Source organism: Elgaria multicarinata, chromosome 10 (assembly GCF_023053635.1).
Source record: "Elgaria multicarinata webbii isolate HBS135686 ecotype San Diego chromosome 10, rElgMul1.1.pri, whole genome shotgun sequence".
In the NCBI taxonomy this organism is placed as follows: domain Eukaryota; kingdom Metazoa; phylum Chordata; class Lepidosauria; order Squamata; family Anguidae; genus Elgaria; species Elgaria multicarinata.
Genome location: NC_086180.1, coordinates 94,732,282 through 94,758,873, shown reverse-complemented (window position 1 = coordinate 94,758,873; position 26,592 = coordinate 94,732,282). Strand labels below are relative to the sequence as shown.

Genomic DNA, 26,592 nt, shown 5'->3' with positions numbered 1-26,592 from the left:
ACCTCTTACACTTTAAACACTTTCCTGTTTCTTTCAAACACCACGTTTTCTCAAACCAACTATTCTTAAAACAACCTTTTCTCATCTGATTCTATTTCTCATTTTTGCTCTGCTTTTTTTTCACATTCCTCTGCCTATCTGCAACTTTCTCTCTCCTCATCTTGCATGTGATTCCAAGCATATGATTCCAGTTGGCAAAACATCTGCGCTATTTGTGCTATTTGTAATTCTGTTTTAAATCTGAGGTTGTGAAAGCACATACACAAAGTCTTCAAAATCCTTGGACTACTTCACTTAAAGGCATCTGAAAACCAAACATTCTTTCTCTTTAGATGAAAGGGTTACTCCCTTATCTCTAGCCGCGGCGCACATTAAAACAGGAGAAGCAGCAAACAACAGGAAGGAGGAGGCGAAGGGGGATGTAACACTAGCCGTAGGAGGGGAAACAAAAGCTTTCAATTTCTTCACTTGGGCCAGGTGGAAACACAAACTGAAAATTCTTTTTCTTTCACTTTTAACACAAACATCAACCTTTTTCTGTATTTTTCATTTCAACACTCAAAGAGCCGGTGATCCTTTGAGAGGTACATTACTTAACTACATTTCTGCGTTTGCAAATTGATTGTAACTACAGCGTGCACAGCTGAAATGAACTTTGGATCAAACGATCCACCAGGGGGCAATCCAACACAAAAAGACGTCCATTAATACTCACAAAACTCTTTTTAACTCAGTTTCAAATCTCAATTTCAATAAAAGCTTTCCCAATTCAAAGACAACAACTCAATGGGCTCGGGGACTCTTTTCCAATACGGACTGTGAACAATAGAGTTACCATCCACTCCCTCATTTTCCTGTCACTTGGGGTCCCTGGGGTAGGGTTTTTTAACTCACCAAATAGCCGTCTCCCGTCTCCGCCCTTTCTGTCACGTCTGACTGCAATTTGTTGCTGCCTGGTTCCCTTCCATCTGTCGGGTGGAGTCGATTTTCTAACCTTGGCTTGAATGGTCCTGTCAATTCAGTCTCCATGGTCTGCACAGTGCACGATCGAACCATGCTAGAGGCAGGAGAAATCTCCTGGCGATCGCTTCCTCAATCAAGGCTCCCCGTTTCACTGGCAGGCACAGGATCCCAACGCTGGGTTATAATCCAGGTCAAAGCACCAATTGTTAGATCAATGTTCTTCACCCAGGGACGAGATCCAATCAGCCCCTAAGCACAACTCCACACTTCCAGCGACAGAGGGTTCAAAAGCGCTTTATTGATTAGTAATCAAGGTCTGGTCTCTTGAAGATGAGCAGTCAGACAGAGAAATTAGGAATTCAGTACAGCATTTGAAGCTTGCAAGGGGCAGTTCCCAATAACAGCATGAGCCAATCAGAACGTAACACTGGAGCATAGCTAATTTCTGTTAAACAATCCCCTTTGCTCTACTCTAAGCAAAGTTACTGTAAGCTAACTTTTGCACTGGAGCCGAGGCTATGTTTTCATTAGATAAGACAGACACAAGGAGACATCCAAGGAGACACTCTCACATATGTGACATTTCGCCTGATGTATAATGGCTTCTTCATAGCTTCCTTTAGAAAATGGAGGCACCTATGCTAACAGTTCTATATGTGTTTTCTCAGAAGTCTATCTTTGTTCAATTGGGTTTACTCAAAGGAAAGCCAGCATGTGATTTTAGCAGTTGAAATCAATGGGATTTACTTTTGAGTAAGGGAACCAGCAGATCCGTAGTTTATGTACTTGAAGGTGCACAGCTTTGCATGATCAAAGCAATGGAATCCTTCACATTAGTGAACTACCAGGAAAAGGGTTTAAGGATGGGGGATTTAAAAATCATAAAAAATCAAGAGATGAACCAATCTGATTCAAGCGAGGTCAGGACATGGACGACGTCATCTGAGTCCTTTGCACACAAACCCACGTTGACAGTGGGCTATAATGCTGGTGTGATGGAGCTCATATAAATTGTTTTGTGTGATTCACCTTTAAATTATGGTTGTTGTTGTTGTTGTTGTTGTTGTTGTTGTTTTAAACTGCCAATTGGCACCAAAGTCACAGAAAGTACAATAGGTCAAGGGTGGGTGAGGGGCATGAAGACATCCAGCATTTTCCAAGCAAACTCTCAGGCCCTTGCTAGATGACAGGGTAGCCCGGTGCGAGCCCCGGGCCAGCCCCTGCGCATCCAGATGACACACAGGGTATCCCAGGCTCAGGGAGGGGTAACCCTCCCTTGGCCCAGGATAACCGGCACCGAGACCACGGGCATGTAGGCCATTCCACCACTTTTCCCGGCTACCGCATTTATTCACAAGTAGCCAGGAAAAGCAGCATGCAGTGCTCCATAGCAGCACTGCGGCCATCAGGGCAGGGTGGAGAGTTGGGGGGGGGGGGAAACAGAGCCAGGGGGGATGGGGGATTGGAGATCACGGGCGGGTGGGCAGGGGGATCGGAGATCGTGGGCAGGTGGGGGGGATCGTGGCCAGAGGGGAAAGCAGGGGCAGTGGGGGAGCGGGGAACACTTTCTTTTAAAAAAACTACCTTTATCGTTGGTGCGCTCCTGCGCACATGGCCCCTTTAAGATATAAAACAAAATGGCTGATGCAACGGGGCTTTCTTTTACCCCATTGCATTGACATGTGGATAGGAGTGACAGCCCGCACTACTTCTAGCACGGGCCCTCCACACGCCTGGATTTTAAGGTAGGTCTAGCAAGGCCCTCAGTGATAAACTTTCCCAGGTCCCACAGACTCCACCAAACCTCTTTTAACATCCCTGCTTCTGGAAGATAGATCTAGCAAAGTGCTTTGGACACTGGATAAATCCTGCAATGCATTATTCCAATACCTTACTCCCAAAACACTGGGATTGGAGAGCCCTTGTAAAACCATTCAATGTATTATTATTATTTATTATTTATTATTATTTTTATTTATTACATTTCTATACCGCCCAATAGCCAGAGCTCTCTGGGCGGTTCACAAAAATGTAACTAAAAGCTAGAGTTGCCAGTCACAAAACTACATCTTTTTGCCTCTCCTCATCCTGGTGTTTTCCTTATATGGAGAACTTGGAGAGAAATATGCCAATTTATAGCAATACACTGCCTGTATCTCTGTTCCTCTGCATCCCAAATTTTCAGGAGTGTTCCGATTCAAAGTCAGTCTACTTTGGAGGAGTCCCTTTTTGATTTGGACATCTCCTGAATCAGTCTGGATCAGCCCAATTTTGTTCAGGATTCAGGTGAATCTGAAGCACATCCCTAGTGCAGACAATGGTCAGGGAGGGCCTAGCAGCCAGGTGAAGCCAAAGAAGTTTCCTTTTTGCATGGGTTTCTTGTGTATAAAAATACTAGCAACTAGCATATACAGTATGTTCTCTAGAAGTAGTGGTTTCATTCTGTTAGATGCCTGGCCTGGTTATCTGTTTATTCCTTGGTAAAGTTTATCAAGCCCTTCACTTTCTGGACCCAGTCTGCCTTATTCTGCCACTTCTGTTAACAGAACGATGCTTGCTGCCAAGGTTGGATTGGGCATGATTCATTCTACCCATGTAGTTTTGCATTTTGATGTTACTGGAGTGTGTCAGATGGAGCATAAAATGAGCATCAAACTAGGCGATGTTACTTCTGCTTGGTGCAATATGGGTCTATCCTCTGCCACACTGAAGATGCTGCAATCAGAACAGGGCTCTTTGCCCTTCAATAACATTTTGTGCAATTCAAAGCAAACTGACTAAAGGTTCAGTGGGATGGGCAGTAGGAATAAGGTTAGATATTAAATATATCTGTTCTTCACTCAGAGAGGAGGGGAAGGATGCTGCCGCTGCCACCACCAAACCCAGAAATCTTTGATGAGACTGCTGTTGTTGTGAGGAGTTCATGTGGGAGAAGACATAGGAAGCGAAATTTCTTAAGACCTAGGATTGTAGGGGGATCTTCTGCCTTGCCAGGATCGCATCCCTGGTTGGTCTCCATATATATTGGAAATAATTTCTGTGCTGGAAGCCTTATCCGTTCTTGTTGGGTGGTGACATCTGCACATTGTTTCACTAACAGGTAAAGCCTTTACTTCGAAATGGCATGGAATTTACTAGATGTGCTTCAAATTGTGCTTTTCCATCAAGCAAATGTTTTATATATGACTCATAAGGGAAGATGGAGCTATGTTTGAGCCAGGGATCCCAAATTTTCTAAATATCTACGCCAGGGGTTGGGAAACGTTTTTCTTATGGAGGACAGTTGATCTATGGGAAGAGCAAATCCAATGATGGCTGAGCAAGATGCAAAAGTGGGCAGAGCTAACTCCTCTCTCGTTCTCTGCCGCTCCCTTTTTTATGCCTCTCTTTACATCTGCATCTACTGAATTGTAGGGGCTCCAACTATCCTGCAGGCACATAGACAAGCCTCTGCACCTCCACCATTCTCCTCCACTTTACTGAAAACACAGGTGAAGAGAAGTGTCTAATTCCCCTTTCCAAAGTGGTGTAGTGGAAAATTTTGAAGTGCCGGCATCCCCCACCACCCACTCCACAAAGAGCAGCAATACATAGCATAATACTTAACTTATAAGGATCAGCTGGAAGTCATAGAATAGTGAGGGGGCAAAGAGCAGTGTAGAGGTTAGCATGTGGGACTTGAGGTGGAAAGGCCTGAGATTGTGCGAGAAAGGGAAAGAGAGGCATATTATTATTATTATTATTTATTTATATAGCACCATCAATGTACATGGTGCTGTACAGAGTAAAACAGTAAATAGGCATACAACAGTAAATAGTAAATAGGCATACAGTAAATAGGCATACAACATGTCCCTCAAGAGCATAAGACTGCCAGCTCAAAAATCCCTCAGCACCAAGGAGAACAATTTTATCTCAAAGTCAACAAATCAGTTCTACTGGTTTTCATCTCCACCAGGAGCCGGTCTTTTTAAAAACTAATGGGTCTTCGTTCCCCATTCAAGAGCCACCTCAGAGCACTTGCATTACAACAGGGATGACTCATGACAATATATTGTTGCTGGAGAATCCATTCTGCCCCCACCCCCCAGCTATTGTGAGGATTGCAGCTAAACCCAGAGGGAACAGGGAAGTCTGGGTGTGGGTGGAAGACAGAGATGATGTCCTCATCCCAGCTAATGAGAGAATCCCAGTGCTTTGATCTTGTGAGCCCTGCTCCATTGCACCATTAAATGCATGTTGCTGGAGCTAGGGTCTGGGCTCTTGGGGATCCTAGCATAGGAAGGTAGAAAGACTTTAATCCTCTCCCAGTCTCTGCTGTGATCCCAATGTGGATCAGCCTCCTCCCCCCGCCACATGCCTTCAATTTACATTGCCAAAATGGCATCCAGATGTAATGTAATTTGCACACATAGGGCAAAGGGTTTAGGCTCACTACCTGCAACTCTACAGTCCTGATCCATATCTGGTCCAAGCAGTATATTCTTGAGTAAAAAACAGCAAAACAAAACCTAGCTACATCTATAAAGTAACATGTGGTTTGACCCTCAGAGAAAGACCAAGGAAAACTGTGGGTGCATGAAGGGTAGGTTGTAAGCAAGAACAATTTATGCATTGCACAACATTGTCACTGATCACAGGGCACATCTGTTAAGGATCTTGGAATTGTTGTAGATCACAAGCTGAATATGAGCCAACAGTGTGATGTGGCTGCAAGAAAGGCAAATGCTATTTTGGGCTGCATTAATAGAAGTATAGCTTCCAAATCGTGTGTTTCCCTCTATTCAGCACTGGTTAGGCCTCATCTTGAGCATTGTGTCCAGTTCTGGGCACCACACTTCAAGAAGGACACAGACAAGCTGGAGCGGGTTCAGAGGAAGGCAATGAGGATGATCATGTGTCTGGAAACAAAGTCCATATGAGGAGAAACTGAAAGTACTGGGCATGTTTATCCTTGAGAAGAGAAGATTGAGGAGAGACATGATAGCACTCTTCAAATACCTAAAAGGTTGTCACACAGAGGAGGGCCAGGATCTCTTCTTGATCCTCCCAGAGTGCAGGACACGGAATAATGGGCTCAAGTTACAGGAAGCTGGACATCAAGAAAAACTTCCTGACAGTACGACAATGGAACCAGTTACCTAGGGAGGTGGTGGGCTCTCCCACACTAGAGGCATTCAAGAGGTAGCTGGACAGCCATCTGTCAGGTATACTTTAAGACGGATTCCTGCATTGAGCAGGGGGTTGGATTAAATGGGCTAATAGGCCCCTTCCAACTCTACTATTCTATAAATCTATGAATGCAGGAGAAAGCACTTTCATGTATACCTGAAAAACTGGCCTCTGCAGGAAATGGCCTGTCTGCTACAGATCTTAAGACTCAGGCAGGTTCTTATTGAGACAGGCAGTCCCTTAGATCATCAGGTCCTAAATCATTTGGGCCTCTCAAAGTTAAGGCCAACACTTTGAATTGAACCTGGAAAGCCATTGGCAACCAGTGGAGATCTTTCAAGACAGATGTATTATGCGTCAGATACCACACACCACATAACTGGCTAGCTGCCACATTTTGCATCTATTGAAGCTTCTGGACACTTTTCGGGAATAATAATAATAATAATAATAATAATAATAATAATAATAATAATAATAATTTTATTTGTTACCCGCCTCTTCCTCTGGATTGAGGCAGGGTACAACACAAATGCAAACATCTTATAACTAATTAAAACATTTAAAACTAATACATTATTAAAAGCAGCACATTATTAAAAGGCAAATTTAAAATTCAACTTGGTAGGCCTGCCGGAAGAGGCCAGTCTTTGGCCAGGGGTCAAACCTGTTCATCTAGGTGACACACAGGGTGACACACAGTGCTCAGGCAGGGGCGAACCCTGGATGATCCCAGGATAAACCTTAGGTCTAGCTATGGCCTTTGTGGTTTTCTTAAATTCCGGAAGACTGTTAAGTTGACTAATCTCTCCTGGCAAGCCATTCCACAAACTGGGAGTGGCAGAAGAAAAGGTGCTCTGGGTAATAGTTGTCAGCCATGTTTTTGTTGGCTGGAGTAAATTATTCCCAGAGGACCTGAGTGTGCAGGGCGGATTGTACAGGAGAAGGCAGGTAGCCTAGACCCAAACCATGTAGAGCTTTAAAGGTGATAACCAACACTTTATACTTTGCCTGGAAACTAATTGGCAGCCAGTGAAGAGATTTTAAAACTGGTGTAATGTGGTCACCCCTAGGTGTACTGGTGACCAACCTGGCTGCCATATTTTGAACTAGTTGAAGTTTCCAGACTAGGCACAAAGGTAGCCCTTTGTAGAGCGCATTGCAGAAGTCGAGCCTCGAAGTTACCAGCACATGCACTACTGTCTTTAGGTCTTCCGGCTCTAGGAAAGGGTGCAGCTGGCGTATCAGCTGAAGCTGATAGTAGGCGCTCCTGGCCATCACATCTGTCTGGACTGTCACATCTATCTGGGCTGGTCCAAAAGCACCAGCAGGGACACACTCCCCCTGTCAATACTCAGGCCCCACTTAGAGTAGCCCCACTTAGAGCACAATGTAATAATCTAAATAATTATCGAAGGCATGAATAATTATTGCCAAGTCAGACCATCACAACTGATGCACAAACATGTTTTTGCAAGCACACTTCTTGCCACTGCTGCCGCCTGACAGGTATTTTCTGGGGTGGGGGGGACTTACATGGGATTTACTCTGTAGTAAAATTTCTCAATTTGTATAGCATCTTTTGGAAAAGAGTTTGTCATCTTAGGTAAGGGAGAAGGTATGGTAAGTATTAGGTTGTGTGTGTGTTGTGGGGGAGAAATCATGATTTTCATAAGCTCAAATTCACAGGATGGGAGGAGATGAAGAATGGAATTTGGTTACCAGGAAGATAGCAGTGATTTGTTTCATCTGAGAGTGTCCTCCTTCGTTTTGCTTCATTTTAGCCTCAGAACTGCTAGGCCTCCGTGATGTTGTTTGGATACCTTCTATCTCATATGGGAAGGAACAGAGGGACTAGTTACAGAGTTGGTTCAAACTGACAAATGCCAATTCTCTTTTGTTGTCAAAACAGACCATTTGATTCTACTGTGTTTCTGTAAGGCAAAATTCTTTTCATTTAGGTCTCCTCAAGACTTTGTTAGGCCTTCTGGGTATTTCAGTTTGTAGCTTGTCAGTTTGCAGTTTCTTCAGAAGTCAGTGAACTATATTAACACTTTCTGAAATGGTTTAACAATTGTTTTCCAGTGTGCCCAGTTAATAACTTTCCTATTTATTTTTAATGGTAGATTCCTTAGGGCTGATGTTTTAGAGTCACTTTGTTGCCCTGACAAAGAATAGTGGAGGGCAGGAGAGCATTGTCTGAGTCAATTAACATAACATAAGAAAAATCATGCTGGATTAGACCAAGAATCCAACTAGTCCAGCATTCTGTTTACAAAATGGCTGTCCAGCTGTCCACAGGAAACCCACAAACTGGACATGTATGCAACAGCGCCCTCCCAACCACGTTCTCCAGCAATTGGTGCATGTCGGCACACTGCTTCTGATAGCACGTAGCCATAGATAGCCTTATCCTCCATGAATTTGTCTGATCTTGTAGAGGTGAATTCCATTGTTTACTGTGTGCAGTAGAACTTCCTTTTATCTGTGCTAATTCTTCCCCCAGTCAGCTTCATGGGATGATCCACTGTTCTAGTATTATGAGAGAGGGAGAAAGTGTCTCCTCTCCACATCCTCTAAGCCATGCCTAGTTTGGGAATGTATGTCCCAATTGGAGCTCTTTTAGTTTAACCTCAGCAGGCTATTCCATGGCGATCCTAACATAGTTTATTACAGCCTTGTAATTACGCCCACAAAAGTTACTGGCTTAAAAATACTCCCTGTTAAAAGCAGGCTAGTAGCTTAGCAAGCTAATGATGGAGAAACAGAGGGCCGTGTCTCTCTTTTGCCATTCTACTGTGTTTCCACGCTGGCTGCAGAGGACAGAAACTGAGCAGGCTGGTGAAGGAGCAATGTAGCACTCTGTTTCTCCTTCACCAATCAACTCAGTTTCTGTGCTGTCAGTGGTGAATGGAGATTCATTTGTTCCATGGCCAGCATGGAAGTTAACAGGGTTGGTGAAGGAGGGAAAGAGCAAGCTGTCCCTCTGGCAGCAGCTTGCTCAGCTTCCATACTGATCCCAGAAGAAGTGAAGCCCTTCACAGGCACTATGGAAGTCAAGTTGGTTGATGAAGGAGGGAGGTCCTACTCCATCCTTCCTTCGCTAGCTTGCTAATTTTCCTGGAGGGAATGACACTACATGGAATTTCTGCTTGCCAATGGTGACTAGGTGAATGGCTTAATATAATATCATCGTATTTCCCCCTTTTTTTCCAGCCCACTGAAGTCAACTATTCGAGTTGTTTTGGGACAACATTCATTTAATACAACAACAGATGTTACTCAAGAATTTGATGTAGAGAAGTACATTATGTTTCCTGACTACACAGTATACAATCCAACTGAAAATGATATTGGTGAGCACTTCTCTTCTCACAATTATATTTCAAGTATGCAAAATAACCTGGCCCCAAGCCGTTTAGGGCTTTAAATGTGAATACCAGCACTTTGAATCGGGCCTGGACCTGGACTGGCAGCCAATGAAGCTGGAAAAGGACTGGCGTAATGTGGTCTCATCGGCCAGTCCCTGTTAGTAAACGTGCTGCCCTGTTTTGTACCAGCTGAAGCTTCCGGACCGTTTTCAAAGGCAGCCCCACGTATAACGCATTGCAGTAATCCAAACGAGAGGTTATCAGAGCATGGATAACTGTAGCTAGGCTATCTCTGTCCAGATAAGGGCGCAGCTGGTATATCAGCCTAAGCTGATAAAAGGTGCTCTTTGCCACTGAGTTCACCTGTGCCTCAAGTGACAGTTCTGGTTATTTTAAATTGAAAGTACTTATTCTTGCAATTTAAAATAAATTGACCAGTTTCAAGTTTTGTGCTTTTTATTTTTTCTACAAAACATCTGTTCTTAAAAATTGAAGTTGGCAATTTGGGGGTGGGTGGGGTGCAAGTAGCTTGCCTTGCCTAGGGCGCAAAATAGTCTGGCACCAGCCCTGGAGATAGTTGACACCTTTGAAAGTATCCCTTTAAGTGGGAAAGTACAGACAAAAATAACACAATTCTTTACAGTCAGAGAGAGAGTCTGGCAAAGAGGAGGTGGTGGTTGAACATGAATCTCTAGATACGTCAAGTCCTATTTTAGATTGGTCTGTTGACCTTAGAAGTGCCACTCAGGGTGTTACGGAGGATCTAGGCCCTCGCAATCTTGCTTTAGAGCTGGCTCATACTGAAACCAGGATGATAAAGGAGCAAACACAGGCAACTGAAAAGGCCAAACAGCTAAATGAACAGTTAAATGACCTGATGCCTAGACAAGTTTCAGAGCTGTCTCTCATAGTTGCAGAAGAGCAAATAAAGAAAGGGGATCAGAGCCAGAATGAGTAGGTTGGCGGGGACAGTTTACCAACTGAGGGATGGTTCTTTATGATAATGTAGGATATAGAACACATCAAATCCTACCTGTCCCAATGTAATGAACTCCTAATAATACTGTTGGAAGTGCAAAAAAAGGCTGGGCCAGAATATAGAGAGGAAAGTCTAGGAAAGAAGCCCAGTAAATATAGGCCACAAACGAAAACTCTCACTACATCAAATGAAAAGGAGGTGACCAGGAAGAAAGGTGGAAACAAAACAAAGAAGAGTAAAACATCAAAAACACACAGGATATTTCCTGTAAGAAAATGAACTTTAATAATCTTTCTAAACTTTTGGACAGAGATACTGTGCAGAAAACTGAATTCTAAAAAGAAATCTAAGAACAAGGTAAAGAAAAATGACAGTGTCAAATGCTTCTCAGAAAATAAAGTCGGCCTTGTTGCACAGACCCCACATAACATCTCAGTCCAACACCAGGAAAAGGAAATGCCAGATTTATGTGCACCAGCACCACAGGAAACAAAATTGTGCCTGAAGAATCAAGGAAACATTGTGAGCTGGAACTTAGTATTGACTCACCAAAAGTTGGTCCTATCCAATTGTCCTAAACCCAAAGGACTCTTATCTCAATTGGAGAGCAAAGTACACCTTCTCCAAATTCTGGTTACCCCAGGTCTTTTCTCTCTAGTAGATATTACCTATGTGGGATATTTATATGACAACCATAGCTGTGCACAAGCTGTAGTCACATTCAGTGACCAGGATTTAGCAAGACTATTATTAAACAAGAGGGAAGAATTTGGCAGATATGGCATTCCAGTCTCAAGATTCTACGAGAACCGGGCGCCTCCTCACATAATAGGGAAATAACATAGGCCAATAAAGATGCTCAGCTGGGGAGGCCAGTTGCTCTAAAAATCTTATCTATTTAGACTCCATCCAAGAAAACATCTCCATTGACAAAAACCCAGACATACATGGGCAGAAGAGGACAGACCCTACTAGGGCTGATGGAAAATGGCAAATACCTGCAAAGGGAAACAAATTTTAAAATAAAGCAGAGAAAATGCTACTGGACTCCTTCTGTGCTTTGCCACAAGTTGTACAAAATGAAATTGTGATGAGACTTGACACCTTAAGAGAACATCTGAACAACATGCAAATAGAGAGAGGCAGAACTAGATAAGGAAGGTACTCAATGGGATGGGGAGGAATATGATGCTCCACATCAAGAAAACAGCATGAAGGGAAGTTTGGGTGATGCACAGGAGCCATTCAGCATAAAAAGGGGTTCTATGGGCTGCTTGACGACTGCAGAGATAAACCCGTTAGCACATAAACTTGAGCTGAGTTGCTCGGGGACTGCCCCTCCTGTCTCTATTATGAATCCCATGATTCCTCAGCCTCTGGTGTCCTCAAACCAGGTCACCTGGTGTCATGAGATTCCTGGAAGACATGGAACTAGGATTCATGGAGATTCCAGCTGAGGCCCATGATTACCCAGAAAATACTATGTGCCTGGTGATCTCAAATGTCAGCAGAATAGACCCCGCCAATGGACGAAATTGAATATTGGGAAGAGAAGCCGAAGGCAGTGGGAACAGGGTGGGCCATCCAGGATTATTCAAATTGACAACACAAACAGAAAAACTCCAATCTGTCCAGCACACAAATAGATGTACCTGATGCAGGAAATCTAATGAGGTCTCAAAAAGAATTTTCTAAGCATGTTAATAAGTTCATTGACATAATGTCATGGAACATAGCAGGTTGCAAGGCTAGCAGCCTGGACAATGATCTTATTAAATATCTATCTAATTATGCAGTGATTATTAAATAACTGCAAGAAACATGGCTTATGGCAAAAGATGGTTTTAACTGGTTTTAAAACATGGGTCAAAGCAGCATACAGAATAAATGAAAGCGGTAGAGCTATTGGAGGTTGTTTAGCCATTCTGGCTAAGGAAGACCTAAGATGGGGGGAGAAGTGGTGAAGACCACAAACAAGACTTGTAATCTCTTGGTGGTAAAATTTACAGCCTATGACATGGTGCTAATTCTTGTAAATGCTTATATTCCCCAACATCCTCACAATACTATTGTATGGTTGCATCTGGAACAACAAATGGAAGGTTCATTTGTTCCCAAATGCCCTGATTTGGTTCCCAAATGCCCTGGTTCCCAAATGCCCTGATTTGGGGGATTTCAACGCCAGAGCGGGCCCATCTCTGACAAAAATGCTGCACAGTGGAATTCTGAAAGAGGATTCCCTTGATCTGAAGTAATAGAAATCTAGAGATAAGAAGTCAAATAATGCTGGCATAAACTTATTTAGGCTAATATACATGTTTCATTTACACATAGTAGGTAATAATGACCCTAACATTGCATATCATTTTACTTATTTCTCTCCAAATGCGGGTAAGTGTTCTTGATTACATCTGTGTCTCTAGAGAAAAAGTCAATCTATTCTCTGGTATAACTGTCTCATCTAGGAGCGGATCTACACAGATATATGAAACGTCATTTTTGAGTCATTAAATGTATTATTTTATTACGATTTTATACATCCCCGGACACATGTATTTATTAATACATTTCTTACCGTTGTGTTGTCTGTAAATATCTGCTGATCGGGGTCACACAATGTATTTTTTATCATTGTTTTCTCAAGTCCCCGTCTGCTTATTCTTCCTCCCACTTCCTCTTTTCTTCCACTGTCCCTCCTCCGGATTTCCCCTCTTTCCACACCTGGGAGCTTTTCCTAAGCTGGAGCCAGGGAGGGAGGGAGCCTCCAGGCAGGGTTAGGAGATTTACTTTACTCAAAAGTAAATTCCATTGATTTCAACTGCTAACATGACCTGCTGCCCCTTGGTCTATGCTCGGAGGGGAGAGAAATGGAGAGAAGGGGGATTGGAAAGATTTCCCCTCTTTCTGCACCCTTTTCCTAAGCACTGACCAAGGGGTAGCATGTCACATTAGCAGTTGAAATCAATGGGATTTATTTTTGAGTAAAGTAAATCCAGTAACCCTGCCTGGAGGCTCCCTCCCTGCTTGCTTGCATCTTGAAGTTCATGAACTACAGGTGTGCTGGTTCCCTTACTCAAAAGTAAATCCCATTGATTTCAACTGCTAACATCACATGCTGGCTTACCTTTGAGGAAAGCCCATTGAAAAGAGAGAGTATTACTTCTGAGTAAACACATATAGAACAATGCCCATACATATGCAGATCATGGAAGGGGGGAGGGAGGTTGTGGCTGCAAAGAGGAACATGAGGCAAGAAAGAGGAAAAATGGCTGCTACTTTGGGCTTGGAAACACAAGAAATACGCCCCGAGGAAGATGATTGGCTAAGGAAAAGCATATGAAAAAAGGAAGGTTTCTTACGATGCAATTGACCACATAAGAGAAAATACAACGACTTATACGGATAAGATCAGAAAATGGAACGACAGAAAGGGTAAGCGATACAACGTTACAAGGCAAGCATCATGTGGCGACATAAGACTCAATACACAATAAAAACATTTATAAGCGGTATATCCAGCTTAGTGTAGATCTCCCCTAGGTAAGATAGTGATCACCAACCCATAACAGTAAAGTTCTGTTTCCTGACTTGGAGCTGAGCAGAAGCAGGGAAGAGCAGCTGGCCCAGCTCAAGTAGAAGCTACAAAAGTAAGCCAGTTCCCAGAGAGCGAGCGAACAGGAGTTTGACAGGGGGAGTTTGACAGGGGACGCCAAGGGGGAGGCCTCTAAGAAAAAAAAAGAGGGGGGAAACAAAGAAAAACATAAAGAGAAACCCACCCACCCACAAAACCAAAAAAAAAAAAAAAAACCCCAACCAAAAAATCTTATTTTCCCTTAAGACATACTCATATAGTTGTGTACCCTCAGAGAGGACAGGCCAAAGTAAAGGCAATTCCACTATAATCAGAAAGGAAAAAACAAAGCAGAAATCGACAATATGGATGGAAAGGAGTCCCTAGAGGTGGTGACCTGCAAAGGGTGTGCAATGTTTTTGTTTTTGCCTGAGCTCAACATGGCGTATACCTGCAACAAGTGCAAACTGGTGGCACTTTTGGAAGAAAAAGTGAGAGGACTTGAGTGGCGAGTGTCCACCCTCCAAAGAATAAGAGAAGACAAGGAGTTCTTAGACCGAATGGTGGAACTGCAACAGCAACAAGAAGCACATGAGATTGAAGAGCAACAGCCAGCTGAAGCAGAAGTGGAGTATGCTGAGTGGAGGAAAGCCAATGAAGAGGAAACTCCCTGGAAAAGAGTGACAGTTATGAGCAGAAGAACTAGAAGGCATTCTGCACCGGTGGAGCCATTGGAGTTAAGCAACTGCTTTCAGCTTCTGGAGAATGAGACTGAAGGACAGTTTGCAGAGGAAGAAGTACAGGAGACACCGTGCAACAGTGACCAAGAGACAGAAGGTAGGTCAACCAAGAAGAAGAGAAGAGTAGTCGTTGTGGGAGACTCCCTGCTGCGTGGGATTGAAACCCAAGTATGTCGTGAAGACCCATGGACTCGCCAGGTGTGCTGTCTCCCTGGAGCACAGATTAGAGATGTGACTGAAGGGTTACCGAAACTCATAAAGTCCACGGACACATACCCCTTTCTTCTCATCCATGTGGGAACAAATGATGTCGCCAAGCAGAGCTACGAAGAAATCATTTCAGACTTTGAAGTTCTGGGAAGGAAACTGAAGAACTTTGGGGCCCAGGTAGTTTTCTCATCCATCCTCCCGGTTCTTGGAAGAGGATTAGAAAGGGAAAGAAAAATACTCCGGATGAACGACTGGCTACGAAGGTGGTGCCGACGTGAGAATTTTGGATTCTGGGATCACGGGCTATGCTACTTGGAACATGGACTGCTGGCAAGGGTTGGGTTGCACCTCACAAGGGCTGGAAAGAATGTGTTCGGCCACAGCATGAAGAACTTGATCAGGAGGGCTTTAAACTGAATCTTACGGGGGTGGGAGACGTAAACCTCGAGGCAACAATGGATGAAGGCCAATGCACCACAGTACAGAGAACAGCTCCAATAGTGCCCCCAAATAGTGTCTGCAACAATGTAGGAACAAAGCCAGACTATAAAACACATGGTCTTTGATGTCTATATACTAATGCCCAGAGCATGGGAAACAAACAGAATGAACTTGAACTCTTATTACATGAAGGCAAATACGACTTGATAGGTATAACTGAAACTTGGTGGGATGACTCCCATGACTGGAATATAGCAATTGAAGGATATAACTTGTTCAAAAAGAACAGAAGAAATAGAAAGGGAGGTGGAGTTGCACTATATGTTAAAAATACCTATCCCTGCACAGAAATACAGGTGGATCAGACTGGGAGCCCCATCGAGAGCGTCTAGATTAAAATAAATGGGGCAAGGAATAAAAAGAACATGATAATCGGAGTCTACTACCAACCACCCAATCAAGGAAAAGACGAGGATGAAACTTTTTAGAAATTGCCAGTGTTTCTTTTTTTTATTAATTTTTTGTATTTATTTTCTACAATATTTAAACATACACCATTACAATTAAAGAAAACAACATACTACATAAATGTTGAATAACATTAATATCGTATCTATATAACATAATCAAACTTAACATATAAGTGCACGCCCCACCTCGGGATCTCATTCCTGATTCCAAAATCTCATACTTTCTTCTGCTGGTGGTTTCTACCATTCTTCAATACAATAATCTCCTTGAATCTTCCAGTTCCTAGCTACAATCAATCTTGCTGCAGTCAGCAAATTCGTTATTAATTCCTTAATTTCTTTTTTACATTTTAAATCTTCAAATAGTGACAGTAATGCAACTTTTGGTGTTCGTTCTATCTTCATTCCCACAATTTCTTCAATCTCCAAAAACACCATCTTCCAAAATTTTTGTACATATTTGCATTCTCACCACATATGTAAATACGTTCCTTTTCCCCCACATCCTCTCCAACAATTTGCTGAATGCTGATTATTTATCTTATTTAATCTAACCGGGGTTAGGTACCACCTCCATATAATTTTAAAGTAATTCTCTTTTATTCTCACTGACATATTTCTCAATGCTCTTTGTTTCCATAGTCCCTCCCAGCTCTGTTGTAATATTTGTACATTCAAATCTGTCTCCCAAACCATTTTTCCTGAACTATCTATCGACCCTTTCTCCAACAATATTCTATATATTTCACTCATTAACCCTTTTGACACTGTTCTTTTTCCTTTATCATTTTCTTTTTAAACTATTAATTCCTCAAACTTCATCAACTCTCTACAATCTCCATTTTCTCTTACCCACTTTTTGGTCCACTGTTCTAATTGCCAATAATTTAACCAAGTTAATTTTTTATCTTTTAAAACCTCTTCCAAATCCTCACTTGTATTCATTTCTCTTAACCATTCCTTTAATTTCATTTTATTTTTTTCTATTAAAACTTTACTTAATCTACTCTTTAATTCCTCTGGGAAATTCTTTAACATTATTACTGGTGATAAAGGGGAGCTGCTCAAGAGCAGCTCCCCTTTATATTTACTCCAAATTTCCCAGTGAAACCTCAAGAGCGGATAACCTATACTTTCAGCCCATTTTTTTCCTCCTTCCCTAAAGAATACATTTTCCAACCTCATCTCAATATTACTTGTGGTTTTATCCTCCATCCAATCTAAATCTCCTACTCCTATAATTGCTTCCACAATATGTCTTAACCTATTAGCTACATAATATAGGTTAATATTTGGGAGACCCAATCCTCCCTTTTTTTTGACTTAAATACCATTTATTCTTATTTACCCTCGCTTTCTTGTCCCCATTACAATAATTGTTTATGATATTTTGCCAACTTTTTATCTCTAATTCTGAAATTTTTATTGGTAACATCCTGAGCACAAAGTTAATCTTTGCTAAAATCTTCATTTTTATTAATGCTATTCTTCCAAACCAGGATAAATTTAATCTTCTATATTTTTCCAGTTTTACTAAAATCTCTCTTTTTAAGCTATTTAAATTCTCCTTCTCTAAACTCACTAAATTTTTTTGTAATTTTAATTCCCAAATATCTAATCTGTTCTTTGATTCTCATTTCTATTCCCTTTCCTTCCCACTCCTTCTCTTCCTTTTTAGTATAATTAAATAACATCATCTCTGATTTGGACCAATTTATTGCCATTTGCCAGTGTTTCAAGGAAGTGTGATGTAGTAGTGATGGGGGACTTCAATTACCCTGATATCCGTTGGGAGACCAATACTGCCAAAAGCGGCCCTTCCAAGAAATTCCTGACATGTGTGGGTGATAACTTTCTCCTACAGAAAGTGGAGGAAGAAACTAGAGGATCGGCAATCCTTGACTTGATATTGACCAATAGGGATGAATTAGTGGGTAAATTGGCAGTTACGGGAACTCTGGGGGAAAGTGACCACATCATACTTGAATTCTTGATTATGAAGGAGACAAAAGTTGAGTGTAGCCATACACGTACTCTGGATTTTAGGAAAGCTGATTTTAATAAACTCAGAACTATGATAAGTAAGGTCCCGTGGCAAATGAGCCTAATGAGAAAAGGAGTGCAGGATGGGTGGGAGTATTTTAAAAAGTAAATTTTAAAGGCACAGTTACAAACAATTCCAACAAGGAGAAAAGATAGAAGACAACAGAGGAAACCAATGTGGCTCCACAAAAAGCATAGAGATGACCTGAAAACAAAAAGGGATACATATAGGAAGTGGAAGGAAGGCCAGGCTACAAAAGAAGAGTACAGACAAGTGGCGTAGAAGTGCCGAAATGTCATCACGAAGGCTAAAGCTCAGAATGAGCTTAGATTAGCGAGGGATGCTAAAAGCAATAAAAAGGCTTTCTTCAGATATGTGAGTAGTAAAAGACAGAGGAAAGAAATGGTGATTCAACTGCTTAATGAGGATGGCAAATTGATAACAGATGACAAAGAAAAGGCTGAAGTGCTCAATTCCTACTTTGCCTCAGTCTTCTCCCAAAAGCGGGTCTATGACCCCCCTGGAAAAAGTGAAGCAGAAGTTGAGGGGGCAGGATTACAGTTTGAGATTGATAAACAAATGGTCAAAGAACACCTAATTTCCTTGAATGAGTTCGAATCTCCAGGGCCCGATGAACTGCATCCTAGAGTAATGAAGGAGCCAGCGGAAGAACTCTCAGAACCTTTGTCTATTATCTTTGCAAAATCATGGAAGACGGGTGAGGTGCCGGACAACTGGAGGAGGGCTAATGTTGTCCATATCTTCAAAAAGGGCAAAAAGGAGGAACCTGGGAACTAGGGATATGCCCCACTCCAATTAGAAGCAGAGAATCAGAAGCGAATTGGCCGGCTCCACCTTGCCCAGAGGCAGAGTAGAAGCGGACCGGGGACCCGTAGAAGCATGGCGAAGAGAAGCGGCCATACGCGGAGCGCTTCTCTTTTCGCGGACCAATCCGATTGCCGTTTTGAAAAATGTCGCCCATAGGATTGCATTGCAGAAAAGAATAGGGGATAACTGTGTTGTTTTTTAAGCTATATTTCTGAAACTTCTTGTGCTTAGAGAGTCATGGCTGGGGGTCATTTTGAGCCTACTCTCAGCTCTCTGCGTGCTGCGGTTCGCTTGCTAGAATTTTTGGAAAAATCGGGTAAAACAGTGGGAAAATGTACCTTTTTCAAAGGGCTGAGGGGCAGAGTCAACTCCCGGTCATGATCACATGATCCCAAAGTTGGAGGAGGGGATAGGCAAAATGGGTAACTTGGGATTCTGGAACTTCTCTTTCTTAGTCTGAACGGACTTTTCCCAGTATTTTTTAAAACAGTAGCCCCACCAAATGCTCAAACACAACCTGAAATCATATACTAAGCCAATAATAAGAGATAGAAAAAGCACAGCACTGCTACCCACCCTAACTTTGGGGAACAACTGAATAGATGTGGTGCAAGGGGATGAGCTCCCCTAGGGCAAGGACGTGCCCTGTGCACTCTCCTTTCCTTGGAGGGCCATCAGAGCCCTCCAAAGGTAAATCACTGGAGTGAATGCCTATCATGAGTTGAAGTGATCGTTTGCTTCTTAAAGACAGGAACCTAGACAGGACCAGTCAAATTGGCAGATGATTCCCCCTCCTCTTGGGCACATCCACTCCCCTCTTACTGGTAAAAGACAGATATAGCCTTTTTTTAAAAAATCTTCTTGTTGTTTATTCAGCAACACTGCTGCTTTTAATTCCAACCCTCCTTTGTTTATTTATTTATTCATTTATTTATTCCATTTTATATGCATTACTGGCTTTGAAACTATCCTTGGCTCACTTCCTTGTGCCCCCATAAATGTCTGCTGCCTGCCTGCCTTCCCTCCCTCCTCCCCTGCCCACCTCGCAGGGATGGTTTGGTTTTTGTGTGTCTTGCTTTGACTCAGGGGAGAAGTCCTTCCTGTGCTCAAGTTCCAAATCAATTTTTCAAGTGTGGAAGAAGATTCATATTTAGGTTTATCTCTACTCCCTAATTCATGGCATGTTGGGATTTCCTTTGAAATGGGTCCTTTGAGCTGTCTGCAGATACTGGGGTGTCCGACTTCCATAAATTCCCCAAAAATCCAGGGACGATGGGGATTGGCTTGAAACTTGGCATCCATGTGGACACGTGGGTAAGCTGTCATGGGACCGAAGGTGAGGTTTCTGACATGCAAATTGACATAGTTGTAAAATGGGACTTGATTTGGGGTGAGTTAAAAGGTTAGAGCCCCGCCAAAAATCAGGGGATGATGGGATTGCCTTGAGTCTTGGTGTGCATATGTATCCCTGGATAAGCTATCATGGTGCCAAGTTTGAGGTTTCTAACATGCAAATTGACGGAGCTATCAAAAGGGGTGTGAATGGGGCGCCCAATTTTCAAAAATTCCCCAAAAATCAGGGGATGATGGAATTGGCTTGAAATTTGGCGTCCATGTGGACACATGGATTAGCTCTCATGGTACTGAAGGTGAGGTTTCTGCCGTGCAAATTGATGTAGTTGTAAAATTGGACTTGATTTGGGATGAGTTGAAAGGTTTAAGCCCTGCCAAAAATTAGGGGATAGTGGGATTGCCTTGAGTCTTGGCATGCATGTGTATCCCTGGATAAGCTATCATGGTGCCAAGTTTGAGGTTTCTAATGTGCAAATTGACGGAGCTATCGAAAGGGGTGTGAATGGGGTGCCTGGTTTTCAAAAATTCCCCAAAAATCAGGGGATTATGGGATTGGCTTGAAACTTGGCATCCATGTGGACACATGGATAAGCTGTCATGGTAGCAATTTTGAGGTTTCTAACATGCAACTTGATGGAGCTATTGAAAGGGGTGTGAATTAGGGTTATGGGTGGTGTGTTAGAGGTTAGAGCCCCACCAAAAATCAGGGGATGATGGGATTGCCTTGAGTCTTGGAATGCATGTGTATCTCTGGATAAGCTAGCATGGTTCCGAGTTTGAGGTTTCTAACGTGCAAATTGACGGAGCTATCAAAAGGGGTGTGAATGTGGTGCCCAATTTTCAAAAATTCCCCCAAAATCAGGGGATAATGGGATTGGCTTGAAACTTGGCATGTGTGTGTATACGTCCATGAGGTGTCATGATGCCAAACTTGAGGTTTCTAACTTTAACAGAAATAAAGTTGTATACTTTTTTAGCTTTCAATGCAAGCCTATGGGGGGGGAAATGGAGCTCCGATCTGGATCCAGAGCTCCGCAGTGGAGTGGAGCAGACATAGGCGGAGTGGGGGCGGAGCAGAGCAGCCTGATCTGCAAATTGTGGATCTGGAAGAGAAGCAGAGTCGGGGGTCCGTGCACACCCCTACTGGGAACTATAGACCAGTCAGTCTGACATACATCCCTGGGAAAATTCTGGAGGTTATTAGGGAAACAGATCCAGAATAACTCCAAGAGATATATTGGTCAAATTTGGCAGTTATTACAAGAAAGAGTATGAAGAAATTAAGACCAATCACCACGTTGAAGTTTCAAGAATCAACAGTACAAATCTACAATGATCTCTGTCAACAAACCATCTAATGGAGGAGCAGTGTCAAGCCAATTTTAGCTATCCTCAAGCAGAAGGGCATTGCCTACTCATGGGGTTACCCGGTGTTTTTGAGATTTATGCATGATGGAAAGCAGCAGAGAGTAACCTCATCGGAGCAAGGGATGGAATTGCTGAGAAGTCTGGGGATGGATGAGGATCTGACATCCCAGCAAGAAGAAGGAGGAGAAGGAAGAGCTGGTCCAAGCAGAAAATAACTTTCATCACCAGTGAGATAATAATTATAAAGCAAATGAATACTTAAAAGTAGAAGGCTTGCTGTAAGGGGACTGTGGGCTTCATCTCCCCCCCTTAAGGTTAATAACCTTAATCTGACCTTAATCTGTTTCCCTACGGAGAAATAGATGGGGGAAAAGAAATAGGGGGGATAGGGGGGAAGGGGGTGGGACAGAGGGGGGAAGGTGAAGGGTAGATAAAAATAAAAAAGTAGTATTATGTTGTTATGTGTTAAAATTTTTGTGTTTGTGGTTATTACGGGTGTGTACAAGGGATCTAGAAGAAAATGAACAAAAGGAATATGGATAAGAAAATAAGGGTATCAACACTCAATGTCAAAGGTTTGGGGGCAGTAGTAAAAAGGAAAAGGATTGAACAACTGTTAAATAAAGAAGGATCTGACTATCTTTTTGCAGGAAACACATCAAGTTAAGGACGGTATGAATGAAATACGTTTGAAATGGTCAGTGTATTATGAAAAGTCTTTGGGGACTTCAAAAAAATGGGGTAGCTATAATAATATCAAAGAGAAGTGGTTTTAATATGGAAAAAATAAAAAAGGATGAGGTAGGTAGATATATTATGATAAAAGGACAAGTGGAAGGTAAATTTTATACCTTTATTAATGTGTATGCCCCAGATGAGAGACAAAAAGAATTTTATAAAAAATTATTTAAGGAAATAGAGGAATTTAAAAAAGGGTATGTTATTTTAGCTGGAGATTTTAATACGGTTATGGACAATAGAGTAGACAGGTCTAACCCCACTGGATTTGAAAAGCGAAACAATATTACAATTTTAAATAAAATGATAAAAGAAAATGATTATATGGATGGATGGCGTTTAGTTAAAGGTGGGGAACCTGGGTTTACGTATTATTCTCCAGTTCACAAAACTTACTCTAGAATAGATTATATCTTTGTCTCAAGGGATTTTGCAACTAAGGTTTGTAATATGCATTTAGGGGTGATCAAAGTAACAGACCATGCGGTGGTAAGTTTAGATTTTACAGTTAAAAGAGACTATAGAGAAGCATTTAGATGGAAATTGAATACCAGGATTTTGAAATATGATAAGGTTGTGGAAAAAATGCAAAAAGAACTGTCAGAAATATGGGAAATTAAAGAAAAGGGGGGAACTTCAACATCAATGGTTTGGGACACAATGAAAGCTGTGACTAGAGGGATATGTATCAGAGAAATGTGTAATTTAAAAAGGCAACAGGATATAATACAGAAAAAGTTGGAGGAAGAAATAAAGAAGTTGGAGAAAGAGTACTTACAAAGCAGAAATAAACAAAAATTAATAGAATTACAAGGAAAGAAAAAAGTTAAATAAGAATTTAGAGGAAGTACAGAAGAATTTAATTTACATGAAAAGAGAGTTTTTAAAAAATAGTAATAAAAACTCTAAGGTGCTTGCAAGGCTCACACAAAAGGAAAAGGCCAAGAATTCGATAGGGATAGTAAAAGATAAATCAGGAAATACATGTAGCACAATGAAAGGGAAGATAAAGGTTTTTCAGGAATTTTATCAAGAGCTATATAAAGAAAAAGATATGTTGAAGAGGAAGATGGAAAGTTATATTGATAGGTATATAAAGAAGGGATTGGTAAGGGAAGATAAGGCGTTAATGGAAAGAAGTATATCGCAAAGGGAAATTGAGGAAGCTATTGAGAAATTGAAAGGGGGTAAATCTCCCAGGATAGATGGGTTGGGATCGGGGTATTATAAAAAATTTAAAAGAATTTTAGTACCAAAATTATTAAAATTATATAATGGAATAATAGAAGGAGAGAAGATACCACCATCGTGGGAACAATCAATAATTATATTAATTCCAAAACCAGATAAGGATTTAACAATCCCTGACTCTTATAGACCTATCTCATTAATAAATCAGGATGCAAAAAAAAATTCAGCTATTTTAGCAAGACGAATGAATACGTTTATAGCTAAATATATTGGAGAAGATCAATGTGGTTTTATAGCAGGGAAGCAGATGCACAACTTAATTGGAAGAACTATAAATATAATGCACGAGGTAAAAAAGTCAAAGATAAAAGCGGGGTTAATAGCTCTCGATATATTTAAGGCGTTTGATTGTGTGGGCTGGCAAGCACTAAAGAGGATAATTAATATAATGGGTTTTGGAGATAAATTTAGAGGTATAATAGAACAATTATACTCTCGGAACACCGCTTCAGTTGTGATAAATGATGGATTTACAGATAAGGTACAACTGGCCAGAGGAACTAGGCAAGGTTGTCCACTCTCACTGGTCCTATTTGTACTGGTAATGGAATTATTGGCAAATGTAATAAGGGATGATGGGGAATTAGAGGGAGTAGAAGGTAAAAATAGAATAATAAAGTTAAATATGTTTGCAGATGATACGTTGTTAACTGTTAAGGACCCACTTCAGAAAATGGGAAGAATTAAGCAACATCTGAAAGATTTTGAAGAAGTGACGGGGTTAAGTATAAATTGGTTGAAATCAGAGTTAATGATATTTAACTATACTAAGAAGGAAAAGAAGGATTGGGAAAGTGAGGAGAAGGAAATGAGAGTTAAAGATCAGATTAAATATTTGGGAATTAAAATTACTAAAAATTTAGAGAATTTGGAAAAGGAAAATTTAAATAAGCTGAAAAAGAAAGTTATAGATAAATTAGAAAAATATAAAAGGTTGAATTTATCATGGTTTGGAAGAATAGCATTAGTAAAAATGAAAATATTACCAAAGGTCAATTTTATTTTCAGGATGTTACCAATAAGTATATCAGAAATAGAGATAAAAAGTTGGCAAAATATTATAAATAATTATAGTAATGGAGATAGGAAAGCGAGAATAAATTAAAATAGGTGGTACTTAGCACACAAAAAAAGGAAGATTGGGGCTCCCAAATGTAAAATTGTATTATGTGGCCAATAGGTTAAGACACATAGCAGAAGGTATGATAGGAGTAGGAGATTTGAGTTGGATGGAGGATAAAACAAGAATGGAAAGAGATTGGGATTTGGAAAATATATTTTTTAAGGAAGGTAATAAAAAATGGGGTGAAGGAATAGGAAATCCTCTTTTAAAGTTTCATTGGGAAATATGGAGGATGTATAAAAAGGAGCTACTTTCGAGTATATCTCTACTACTACTTTCTTTATTGCGATCTATAGATCCATAAAAAGAAAACAAACAACAAACAACCAAACACAAGAATCAGACATGAAATCATACAATTAGAGCTATTATCAACTTTAGTCTAATACACAAAGAGCTCTAATCTTGGCCGCCACTGTAAGAAATTTAGCAACAGCCAAATTTACACTTGAAGACTTATCTTCCAACAGAAACTTAACATAAAATTTGCCTGAAGTTCTGGGCAGTTTGCTCAACAATGGGGTAATCATAAGATGGCGGGCCTGATTATAAAAGCTACAGGACAGAAGGATATGCTCCATCGTCTCCACTTCCGTATTCCTACAGGGGCACCGTCGTTCCTGATAAGGGATACCAGCATATCTGCCCTGAAGTAATTCAATAGAGTAAACATTGCATCTGGCCTTGGAGAAGGCAATACGATATTTAGCGACCGACAAGTTCTTTAGATAGTCAGCCAGCTGAAGAGGCCCAGCGTAATGAACGTGCAATGCACTGGGAGAGCAAGAGACGTGAGAGCGAGTACGTAAGTCGCAGAAGGCTATATCCCACAGTCTTTGTTTGATAGCTTTAAAAGCAAAATTCAAGCCCAGATTAAGGAGGAGGGAAGAGGAGAGACCTATTGAAGCTGCCTTCCTGGCAAGAAGCTTGGACCAGCTGTTCACGTAGTTGTCCTGAGCCAGACAGGGAAGCAGACCTGAGCCCCTCCCCAAAAGACTAACTTCCATCCAAAATTTTAAGGCAGACCACCAAGCCCTAAGCGAAAGAGAGCTTTCCCCGGTTTCCAACAAAAGTACCGAATTAGGGACACACTTTGGGAGTTGAAGAAGGGTCCACAAAAACCTTGTCTGCAGCCTATCTATCTCAGATGTTAATCCCCCTATCCAGATATTGGAGGCATATAAAAGCTGGGCTGCAGACTTGGCATTAAACACTTTGATGGCAGACGGTATAAACATTCCCCCTTTAGTAAAGAAAAAGCGTGTTATTACAGCTGAACTGACTGAAGCTTTATTAAGGGTAGCCGATCTATGGGCACTCCAGGACAGGGTATGATGGAATAGCAGCCCCAGGTAAGAGAAAATTTTCACCTGTTCCAGGATATGCCCATCAAGGGACCACCGACGTTGAGAAAATCTATTTTCAAAGACCATGACTTTAGATTTCTCAAAATTAATTTTCAGATCGTTGGTGAAACAAAAGTTGGAGAATTTCATTAAAAGATGTTTCAAACCAGGTCTAGAGCGGGAGAGAATAACAGCATCGTCTGCGTAAAGTAAAATAGGAATTTTCCTTGCGCCGAGTTTGGGCAAGTGTCCTTCATGGTCAGACAGGGCCTCCTCAATATCATTTATGTATAGGTTAAATAGTGTAGGTGCGAGGATACAGCCCTGTCTTACTCCTCTAGACATAGGAATTTCATTTGAAAGCTGTCCCTGTGTGCCACATCTAACTTGCATCCTGCTGTCGCTGTATAGAACCATTATAAGATTAAGAAGTCTTTTGTCCACCAGGATTTTATCTAATTTCTCCCATAGTTTAGTTCTAGGGATGGAGTCGAAAGCGGACTTCAGATCCATGAAGGCAACAAACAGTTTGCTACGTAGAAACTTAAGATGTTTTTCGGCTAAGTGAAAAAGAATCAGACCATGATCAGAAGTGGAATGATTCTTTCTAAAGGCAGCTTGGGC

At 41.4% G+C, this 26,592-nt stretch overlaps 1 protein-coding gene across 1 annotated transcript in view; it reads left to right on the top strand.

Annotated features, from left to right (window-relative positions):
* The window catches only part of HGFAC (HGF activator), a 91,337-nt gene that overhangs the window by 34,575 nt on the left and 30,170 nt on the right, over positions 1–26,592 (top strand). Inside the window, exons 7-8 of the mRNA XM_063135891.1 lie at positions 3,808–4,063; positions 9,352–9,491. Of these exons, the coding sequence (XP_062991961.1) occupies positions 3,808–4,063; positions 9,352–9,491 (396 nt within the window). The remainder of the gene's footprint in view (positions 1–3,807; positions 4,064–9,351; positions 9,492–26,592) is intronic.